General features: G+C 51.4%; 2 protein-coding genes across 2 annotated transcripts; one reads left to right on the top strand and one right to left on the bottom strand.

Annotated features, from left to right (window-relative positions):
- Nucleotides 1–56: 56 nt before the first annotated feature.
- On the top strand, nucleotides 57–6,366 carry HETIRDRAFT_380960 (uncharacterized protein). The gene is made up of 4 exons (XM_009545202.1): nucleotides 57–94; nucleotides 151–1,406; nucleotides 1,460–5,718; nucleotides 5,777–6,366. The coding sequence occupies exons 2-4, from the start codon at nucleotides 221–223 to the stop codon at nucleotides 6,290–6,292; spliced, it is 5,961 nt and encodes a 1,986-aa protein (XP_009543497.1). The 5' UTR covers nucleotides 57–94; nucleotides 151–220; the 3' UTR covers nucleotides 6,293–6,366.
- HETIRDRAFT_155154 (Esterase/Lipase) lies at nucleotides 6,236–10,594 on the bottom strand (the record flags this gene model as incomplete). Its single annotated transcript, XM_009545201.1, has 17 exons — nucleotides 6,236–6,759; nucleotides 6,871–7,029; nucleotides 7,082–7,531; nucleotides 7,582–7,953; nucleotides 8,005–8,045; nucleotides 8,106–8,127; nucleotides 8,188–8,407; nucleotides 8,459–8,551; nucleotides 8,573–8,979; nucleotides 9,031–9,248; nucleotides 9,516–9,545; nucleotides 9,594–9,617; nucleotides 9,669–9,684; nucleotides 9,753–10,044; nucleotides 10,259–10,327; nucleotides 10,386–10,488; nucleotides 10,552–10,594. 17 exons carry the CDS (start codon nucleotides 10,592–10,594, stop codon nucleotides 6,694–6,696), a joined length of 2,625 nt encoding a protein of 874 aa, XP_009543496.1. The 3' UTR covers nucleotides 6,236–6,693.
- Between the last annotated feature and the right edge of the window lie 126 nt (nucleotides 10,595–10,720).

The raw sequence follows: 10,720 nt of genomic DNA, 5'->3' as shown, positions 1-10,720 counted from the left end.
CTTTGACGCGTCTCGGATGCGCTTGCAGAACGCGCCTGCCCACTACTATCATGTCCTCCGCAGAGTCCTCAAAATTATCCCCCCTGGTCGACGTGTATGTTTTTGTCCTTGAACGATATGCTTACTGCTCACCCGCGTTTCTTTAATCAGGACGTACAAGCAACTCCATCTTCTCGTCTCTGGATATGAAGGAGGTGCCACCGAAGAGAGCTTAGAGGAGATGCTCAAACCTCGTCTCGAGGGCTTCAAGGACTTCCAGAATACCTTCGGACGCCCGAATACAGTCTCGCGCAAGTCATTTGACAGTGGCACCGTGACCCTTCGCGATGGGAGCGCTATGAGTGTTCCTCCAGACCTCAAGGATGTTGCTCTAAGCATTAGCAAAAAGTTCGACATAGACGAAGTGGAGGCGTTAGTTCTGCTCCGCTCATTCATCTACAACGTTGGACTACCTGACCTGAAACCCGGAGGCTCGCTGGTAGAAGATATCATTGAAGGCTTCGCCCCGTTCTACTACGCAGAACGGCGCTGCTTGTTCCGCATCCTCGTCACTCTCCTCCGCGCGAACGAAAGCAACGTCCTCTTTTTCCACGACCCCTCTACGCGACTCCTCCCCGAAATCATCTCCCAACCAACAGCGTTCGTCCTGGGCGTCCTTTCAGAGATCAAACAGCGCATCCACTCGTCGCCACCCGACGACATCTCAGGCGACCCACGTATGTCTTCGGCGTGGGCAAAAGAGCTTGTCAGAGATCATTTAGTATTTCTGGAGCTTTTGTTTTGGTTGATGTGGAGCTATGTTCCTCGCGAAGGAGAAGTGGTACTCCAAATCTTCAGTATAGGGTACGGCACCAACCTCGGATCGGCACAACAGAACGGTTCGCTACTTCTCGACGAAGAAGGTACCAGGTTGCAGCAGGATTGCGCAGGTCTTTGGACTCTTCTCATGATCTCTATTTTAGAGCTCGAGGCTATCGCTGTCGACGGAACCGTTGAAGTCTCAGATAACCCCTCCGACGAGCATGTGTACTTCTCTTCGCCCGCATCACTTCGAAAGATACATGAATTAGTTGTCTCTAACGAAGATACTTATTTTGCTCCCATCTACGCATCATGGGTCCTCGTACTATGGCGACTTGAGACGACAGTTGCATTGCAGGAATGCCCATCCTCATATCGTCCTTTCTTCGAATCCCTCGACCCCCACCCGGCACGCCCATATTTCACACATCGAGAGCCTGTCTACAAATCAATGTTGGAGCGATGTTTAGATCCAGAAGTCGGACTGTTCAACCTCCTTTTAGCCTTTTTGACGACCACTCCACTGTTTTCGACGTCTATCGCATGGCAATCCAACTCGGCCATCACAGACCCAAACTCTGTGGCATACCGATCCGTGATGAAAGGTAGATATCTTGCGCCATTCAAAATTGATGTTCACTAAGACACCACACCGCAGGATTGGTGACTGGGCTTCTGGATGTAGTCCCTTTAGAGCTAATACCGGGATTTGAGACGATCATAGAAGTGTGGGTCGCTCTCTTCGCTCGAGGCGAAGTTGATTCAGTCGTCTTCATCTGCCAACAATATTGGCAGTCTGATTATGCTATCCGCCTCTCACGACGGGCCATCCTTGACGTTGCACGATCACGCTTCCCTATTCAGATTCAGCCACTCGTCCGGCTTCTGCGATCTCTGACTGGGTATGGTTTCATGAGCACCGATCCTCTCAACGTGGACTCAGATCGATCAGGAGACACTGGACGGTTTGCAGAGACCTACAGTCCGATACGCATGATCTGTGCGCAGCACGTGTCTGTTTTCTTGGACACGATACCCACATACACCCAGATGATGCCCGCTAGCGCATGTGTGGGTCCACACGCCTTGTACGAGAAAGTCCCAGAGCGATATGGTTCCTCGACATCTACTGGCCCGACATATATCAACCTGCGCCCTCTCAAATTGCCTGGCGGTAGTATCTTGCCCCCCAAAACTGTAGGGCGCTTGTTGAGTCAGGATGGCGGAGAATATATGATTGTGGCTTGGCAGCACGAGCATTCAGGCTGGAAACTTCTCAAGGAGGTGCTGGTAGCGTACACGCAACGTGCACGACTATTGCCAGTGGCCACGACCTCATATTCATCCTTCCACGCCACATCACACCGCGCAGGACAACAGCCGCCCACTGTACTCACGTTGCAAGCCATCGGGGTCGACATCAGTCCAGAAACCGACATGAGCACCATCACCAACATCCTTGACCTATTCCGCAGTGTCATTCAAGAGGATGCCAACTTGACCAGTCAGATTTTGGACGCGATCAATGGTGATGCTGAGTCGCCTAATCTTGTCCAGCTGGTTATGCTTGTTCTCGAAGATGCATTGGCACGCTCTGTTGCACAGTCTCGTACAACGGAACAAATGGATCTCATCGCATCTGCTCTAGGCTTGGTGTCATCACTTATGGTGCTGCCTACGTGTGCAGACGATATTTGGCTGTTTGTGCGTTCATCGAGTGCCATATTCGATACTAATCGACGTGGCGGCGGTTCTTCTGCTGTTCTTGCTGCCGAGCGCTCGTCCGGCTCCTATTCGATCACCAAGGAACTGCTTCGTTTCGTGAAGGCGATGTTTGCCGACGTGTCTTCCTCGGTCTTATTGTCGACTCCTGGGGCGCGAAGAGCGCAGTTGAAGGAAGAGGTGCTGATGCGTGCACTGCGCTTCGTGCATACCGAGATCTGGCTTGAGCATGTCGGTTGGAAGTACGCCCAGCTCGGCAACAGATTCGCAGTCGGAAGGATGGTGTCGTCACTTTATGGCGATATTCTCGACCAGATCCCTCCGAGTGGACCAGAGGGACCCTTGATGTCGATCAGCCATGCGATTTTCGAAGCGCTAGTCCTGAAAGCCACCACGTCGAGTATCAACCCCCTCATCTCTGCTATCGCCACTTCAGGAGCCATCTTGCGCCATATAACCGCCTCCGCTCGTCACGGGGATACGACAGGTCTCTATCTTGTCCTACAATCACATATTCGGGTGATTCGACTCTGTCTGACGTACAAACAAAGGTTGTATACGAATGCTGGGCCTTGCTTGTTGGAGCAGGCACTGTGTTCCCGTGCTGGGGGCGGCGGGGTGGTCAACGTCAGCCGGTCCAAGGCTGACCCTCTTGATGTCCTGGCTACGTTCGTTGTCGACCCAGATCCTGCTTCCCAGGTAGCTCTCGAAGCCGCTCGGCTTTTGTACGCTCTCTGTTCGTCCCTATCCGCATCCTCCTCCTCGCCGACCATTGTTGGCCACCTCTCTGATCCGGAGACCACCATCTCGTCTTTTGTCCGTGTCGTGCGGGATCCTTACCGCAGCCTCGAAGTTCGGCTTGCCGTCTGGCGGTTCATGACTTTGGCAGTCGAAAAAGAGCCTGCGTTGGGTAACCTGTTCGTCACTGGCCGTTTCCAGATCTCAGATCTCAAGTTCAAAGGAGATCTCAAAACTGATACACCGGAGAAGAAAAGGTTCAGCGCTTTACAAGCTGCGCGAGAGGGGCTCAACACTGGAGAAGAACTATGGGATGTCAATCCCGCGGTTTTGTCTAGCATCCTTGCATTCTTAGCTGCTATATGGACTCGTGGGTTGGAACACAAGGTTGTCCTGAAGACCACCCGTGAAAGCGCGGAATTCTGGCAACAGCTAGCGGAAATTGTGCGGAGGGATGTGCCACCAGTACCGGAATACCGGAGCTATGGATCTGCCCTAGACGAGGGTCTCGCGCGCTCGGCTCTTCATGATGCCGTATTCACCCACTCCCATCGTGTCCTTGCGAAAGCCCATGCAATTCGCATCATAGCTTTGGATGTCAACATGGACCTTCCATCACAGAATACACAAGCTCCGCCCAGCCCGCAGAGTTACCAGTCGATTGCAGGTATATTCAAACAGGAGGAACAACTCGCCAATCATCTTCAGGAGGCGACCATGAACTCGTACGATCCAAGTCTCTACGACGGCTTTGAAGTCAAGGCGAAAGAATATTTCCCATGTCTGTCGCTAGCGCAGTTGGAATCCCGCTCGCTCCTTGGAGAACGCGAGCTGGGAGAAGACTTCGCCTTTGCCTCGGTCGTTCTTCAAGCCCGAATAGGCCCTATCGAGAGGAACTACGAAGAGGCAGTCGCAGGAAGAGTGGAGGGTACCTTGCATGATCTGCTCTCGATAAATTTGAACCTCTCCCTCGCGCATGTGCAGACCGAGTTGGGTGAGTCGTGGCAATTCTTACTGCAGAAGGTGGCGCCATTCTTGAAGGGAAATGCTGGTCTCCGTCCGACGATCCTTTCCTTGGCTGCCACGGTCTCGAAAACTATAGCTGTGGAGAAGCGGCCTGGCAATCTCATGTCCAAGATCCACGGGGTGCGCCTGTCACTGCTACTGGCCTTGGTTGAATTGGCCTGGTTCTCTGCCACCGAGTCTGAAAAGGAGGTCCAGTCCTTGATGCAGCTAGTGAACCATGTGCACGAAATCGTTGTAAATGAGCCACAGTCTCCAGTCAAATCCGTCCGCGGCGCCGTCACTACACCATTCCACCGTACACTCCTCCAGATCATCTATTTCTGCGCAAAGCAATGCAGGAATCTTGCGGTACGTCCGAAGGTACTTAATGCGGACCGTCGACTGTGCATCGCATCGATGATAGATTCCACCATGATCTTCGTGATCGACTCCTTACGCTTCGTCTTCCATGCGGCACAGAGTCGACTCGACGTTGATCTGGATTTGGATATGGAGTTACTGGTGGTTGTATTTGAGCAGTGCACGCGGAACGATATCAACCCGTCCACGACGCATTGGCTGACGCGCTGCCAGGAAACAGACGTGATTCGTGCCAGCCTTGCTCTTTATACACAAATCGACTTGACGGGACTGTCTAGCTTGTCCCTCATCAGCGCCAGGAAGCAGCCTTTGTATGCGCCTCACGTTCTCATGTTCCACGTCGCCTTTGCTAGCCTGCAGACTCCTGCGGAGCGATTGGCGAGCGATGGGCTGTTGGTCGCCTACACCAATAACAGCATCAGCTCAGCCATCAGCTCTGGCCGAGTGGACGTCTCTCTTCCGGAACTGCCTGGCGAACGGAATCCTGCACATCAGGCATACTGTGCCATGCTCTCGGTCGTCTCTGGCATCATCACTGCTCTAGGGATGCAAAAGCATTTCTTCGACGCTGAGGCCAGTGGCTTTGTGCAGCTATATGGAAACCAGATAGCACGGGCGTTGTCGTGGACCATCGCTGACCCCCTTTCGTTACCTTTCGTTGAGGAAATGGAGCGTGTCATTGGCCTCTTCTATGCCATTGCGACCACACTACCTTCGTCGACCAACAGAAGGGCATCAACCGAGAAAATATTGTCGGCCTTCAGTTCAAATGTTCTGCTCCTGTTACAGCAGCTCAATTATGCCCTGACACATCCCAATCAACTCGCTAGCTTGCTCGAACCTGTCACCGCTGAAGAACGGGCGCAACTAGACAGAGATAGCCACGAGACTTCGATGGCTTTCTCTGAGATAGTCGATCCGGTTAGGAAACCCTTTCTGGCTCAACTAGTTCACAGGCTGTTCAAGCTCACCAGCAACATTGTTTGTACCTTGATTGCAATCAGCGAGTCGGACATGGTCCTGAGAGGTGAGACTGAAGATATGCCCACTCGTATAGCCTTGGTGGTTCCGGTAAGTCGTATTTTCCTTGTTTGTTCCCCAGCATTTTGTATTGACTATCTGCTTGCAGCATTCTAAGGTGGTTCTCGGAGAACCCGCTTCTATGGGGACGCTACTTGAACTTGGGAACTACACTCTCGATGTCCTTGGTCATTTGGCTACAAGACCAGCGGGCCAGTCCCTCATGCCTTTGTCGACACCTGGCGAGCATCCTCTGGATGTGGGCGAGGCAGTTCGTACAACGCGCCGCAACCTTGACGTGGTACTCTTCTACGCGACAACGCAGCTCGGTGCATGGTTAGCCAAACCTGAGCTGTTCGAGGGCGGTGGTGGTGCGGCCGGTGCAGGGGATGCCGAGATGGAGGACGCCGGAGATGGACGCATGCGGAGAGAGTCGTCAGGTCTCGCGGAGAGATTGAGGAGGGGTATGACGGGTGAGATGGCGGGGGAGTTGAAGGCTCTGATGGAGAAGGCGAAAGGAGTGATGGAAAAACCCGCTCAGGTGGACAATGGCACAGTCTCAGAGGTGGACATGATCAAGCTATTGATCAAATTTCTGAATGATAAAGTGATTGGTCGAACGTGAAAAAGTATCTAGTTTGGATTAAGTCGTGTGTCAGGATGTGTATTTGTACTGTAGTTCTTCTTGATTTGCATTCGAGAACGAGTGCGGCTTGGCGACCTTCATCTGGATGCATCCTCTTCCCGGATGTCATAGTCAGGACGTCGGCCATGATATCTGGCAAAAATATTGAAATGGAGTAATAGAGACAGTGTAAAAATCCCAAAGGAGACCCCATAGTAAGTGTCCATAGTGTTTTGTCCGTTACCAAGTATGTATCCAAGTAATGTCCCGAGGAATGGAGTAATAAGTCCACGGATCAGACGCCGGGCTTGGGAAGTGCTCAACTTCCCTCACGATTATTCTCCGAAGTCGCTTGAGGCTGAGATCCACTAGCACGAGAATGGGAGCCTCTAACAGTGCGCTCAATTGCGTCCACAGCTTGCTGCTTTCCTCTCATTGCCTTCTTCGCGCTCTTTTTCGTGAAAAGTCTACGATACATGCATGAGTGATCAGTGTCAAAAGAGCGTATCTTCTGGCACTTACACCACTATCGAGTTCCATATCGACAAGCCGTGCGCAGGGATTATATGTGTACGGACCTGCTGCTCGGATACAGACTGTCTTGGGGCCCTCACTGGATGGTCGTTCGGGTCGAAAGTAGCCCGCACAAGCTGCATACGCTTCATCTTGGGCACCGTCATATGGGTCACTGGCGCTGTGTGGTATATGCTCTTCTTGAGCAAGGCAAGAGCTTCGGGCTAAGCAATGAGTTTGTCAGAAAACGTTAAGGCAACGGAAAGGGCAACCTACTGTGTCACGCCTCTTTGCGATCGCGCTAGGCGGGGGGCGTTCGCCTTCTAGATCTAACGGCCCCCATCGCCTGTCCTTGTCTATGACTCTTTCACTGTCAACGGAACTTATCGATGGATTAGACGCTCCTCTGTCTGCTCGTTGGACGTCTCCCTGAATCCTCCCTCCATCATCATGCAAAACGAGGCCCTTGTCTCTTGCATCAGCCAACATTTTCTCCGCTTTCGCCTCTAGCTTCTTGCGTTTCTTCACGACACGTTCTGCCGACCTTTTGAACTTCCGGTCTATCTTTTCCTGACCAGCGAGCCATCGTCGAACGGGATCTTCCTTGATCACACCAACCTCGCTTGGACGCAATTGCAACGCTGAGACTTCGTCTTTCGGTTCCATTGGCCGCACATGTCCCAAAAGATCCACTCGCTCGCGAATCATGAGGACATGGGGTATATCCTGTATCCTGGTCAGTAAGCAATAATTCATACCAGTGACCGTAGACACACCTCAGAACCCTCCATACTAAACGAATCCTCTAAGATTCCAGAGAAACCTGGAAGTTTGTCCGCTTCGTTTCTCTTCACTTCCTGAGTGACAACTTCCTCGTTCTCTTTGAACAACTTCGCCTCGTGTTGAGATATCTCTTTCTCTCCGGCCACCTTATGTCTAGCACTGACCCATCTTGATCTTGTAGCTTTCCGCCCTCTGCGTTGGCGTTCGTCTTCACTGCTAGATGTGTCATCCGACGCATACCCGTCCGCCTGGGCGTCAGGCTGCGGACGGTGCAATTCAGGAAAAGGGTTACGGGCAAGATGCTCGGAGGAATGGCAAGTGACATGCTTGATGAATTTGGCAATCGACTGGTAAGCATATCTTGCCTATTCAGAATATAAGCATAGCACAGCACAAAAGAAATTGATCAAACATACACAGTCCGTGAAAATGAAGACAGTGAGAACATGCGGCATTCCTGAGGCATGATCAGCAGTCAGCATATCAAACACACCTTCAGGATGACATGGGTTTTTACCGTCGTATACCTGCAGATGAACCTGAAGAGCAATACAAGACAAGGTGAGCAAGCAGACACGACGAGGAGAGAGAGCCTCCACCTTGGTGGGCATTGTGAATTTCTTCACATTTTCCTTTTGTCGCCTGCCCTCCATCAACACACCCTGCCTCACCGGATACTCATCTGGGTGCGCAGCCCGATGAGCAAAATATATGATCTCGTCTCGCAAAACCTCGCCATCGCCTGCTATGATGTACAACGGACACAGGTTGCCTAGCGAGCCCTGCAGGATGGGTGACACAAGTGGGTGGGTGAGTTGTCTGAACGCGCCATCAGCGATCAAGTGATAGTAATGGAAACAGCAGGCTTACTCGTTGGTAGCGTATTGCTGAATTTGTGATCGGATCTCGAGCGGGATTGTATCGGGGTCCTTCATGAGCACCTTCGGCGGTTTGGGCTCCCACCTACTTATATCCTCCGTACGCAAAGAAGGATCGCCACTACTCTCATTTCTCACAGCAGCTCCGTCACTTGCATCGAGTTCTTCGTTTCTCCGGATGCCTGACTCCCTCTCCTCGCCCACTTCGTTCTGCGACTCACTGATTGACATATGCTTCAACATCTCATTCTGGCTCTGCACCCCATCGTGCCTATCTTGTTCTTCCTCTCTCATCTCCTGGACTCCCTTTCCCTCTTCCTTCGCGCTCCTCATGGCGTTATGTTCCGCGCACATCCGATGCGGAGTCGGTGAGAGAGTATCAGCATGGCCAGGCCCAGGCGGCGGGTTTGTCTTCGTATCCGTAACGCGGATGCGATTACTCCCGTTTGCAATTGGCTCAACGGGCCAAGTAGTGGATGGTTTATGAACAAACCCATGCGGTGGGATGATATCCTATGGCATATATTGGAGAGTTTGTATCATGCATAGGGATTAGGCACGCACGCTATGGGTGTTGGACATGACGCTGGGAAAGCTGTGAGTCAAGTCGACCCAGGGGCTTATGAGCACAGCGCCAGCAGGTAATGGGATGCCCATGTCGCGTAGTACGGTCAAAGCGGTGATACATAGAGCACCTCCTGCTGAATCACCTGCGAAGGTGATCTTGGACGGTGAAACAGGTTTGTGGGCAGCTCCAGGTGGTGGACTGATGAGATAGAAATCTGAAACAATGTTTTTGTGTGTTCAAGGTGCAAACGAACGAAAGCGTGACTCTTACAAGCCGCAAGAACATCGTGAAGAGGACACGGCCATGGGTACTGGGGAGCTTTGCTGGACGTTAGGAAATATAAATGTTTGACTTTCAAGGATGGTAACATAAAACGTATATCGCCTACCGATAGTTTACGGCAAAGGCTCGTCCTTTGATCTTGTGTGCTGTGGGCATTCTGAATAAGTTAGACGGAAAAGTACAACTGAGATACTCATACCGAAGCGAATGATTTGATAACGATGTGTATCTGCTTATAGAATGAGATACAAATCATATAGAGAGAGATTTGATGTACTGATCGAGCCCCAGAAATAGGCACCTAAGAGCAAGTCTAAGAAACCGGATACCCTACAGATCAGCAAAGACTTACCTCCGTGAACATAGAGCTGTGACGGTAGTATTGACCGGTCTAACTGATTTTACTAATCAAGATCCAGATTTCGGATGCACGCACCATGACGGTCTCCAGTTTCTCCATCTTCTTAATGGTCTCTTCGTCATCACTCAATTTCTCGCCATCGCCAGCAACCTCCGCATCATCCAAAAAGCGACCCTCCGTGATCCATTCAGACGCTATGCCGTCCATGCCACGGACTTGCCACCATCGTTCGCCACCAACGACTCTCTTGAGCTCCTCAGGACCAAACCAGTCGATGAGGAGGTCTGCAGCTCGGTTGCAAGAGGAAAGAGAAACCATGACGGGCACTACGGCTGTCCAGAATGGAGCGGGTATATGTGTGTTCGTGCTGGCAGAGAATAAAGAACATGAGTTTTTTGATAAATAGTCACTATGGTGCGTCAAGAGCTCATCCATCGGCTCAAGACAGATTCGAAGCATATGAGCTACGCCTGCTACCATGGAATTTGTGAATGACATTGAGCCAGCCTTTCCTGTATAGATTGAAAGGTGGAAAAATCCGAAAGGACGGTGGCGAGTCAGACGAAATTCAAGCTGCTCACAATGCTTGTAGGGACTCTATAGTGTTTTGGGTCCCGAGCTGGATAAATGCCTGGACGATATGAAAGGCTCTGCAACTTCGGTTGAATAACATTGCCAATTTGGTAGTAACAAGGTGTTGAGACGCACTCATCAAACAGGATATCGTCCGTCGCCACCTCTTGCCCTGAATGGCCCTCCCTCAATTTCTTGGTTTTCCTTTTATAATGTTCAAGAAAGGTCTTGAGGACGACTGCGAATTACATCTGACATCAGCCAGGTGAATATGACCATTTGAAACAGGAGGTAAACTGGCCAGGAGTAATATGCACAGCAGCAGAGGTGGTGCTGACGGTCATAGAATGAAACGAATGTCGAGAATATAATGGGTTTGAAGAGGGAGGAAAGGAAGGTGATAGTAGGTGCGTTGCAGCAGAATGGGAAAGACGTGTTGAGTCGATGAGATCTACTGGACAGATCTAGCT

Source organism: Heterobasidion irregulare (assembly GCF_000320585.1).
Source record: "Heterobasidion irregulare TC 32-1 unplaced genomic scaffold scaffold_03, whole genome shotgun sequence".
NCBI lineage: Eukaryota > Fungi > Basidiomycota > Agaricomycetes > Russulales > Bondarzewiaceae > Heterobasidion > Heterobasidion irregulare.
Note: the sequence above shows the minus strand (reverse complement) of the source record. Positions and strands in the feature narration are given on the sequence as shown.

What these genes read in the sequence shown, in the direction of transcription:
- HETIRDRAFT_380960 (XM_009545202.1), top strand. Translation starts at nt 221, where the DNA reads ATGCTCAAACCTCGTCTCGAGGGCTTCAAGGACTTCCAGAATACCTTC. An exon ending in ATACCGATCCGTGATGAAAG is followed by an intron (nt 1,407 to 1,459) that starts GTAGATATCTTG and finishes ACCACACCGCAG; the next exon opens with GATTGGTGACTGGGCTTCTG. An exon ending in GTATAGCCTTGGTGGTTCCG is followed by an intron (nt 5,719 to 5,776) that starts GTAAGTCGTATT and finishes ATCTGCTTGCAG; the next exon opens with CATTCTAAGGTGGTTCTCGG.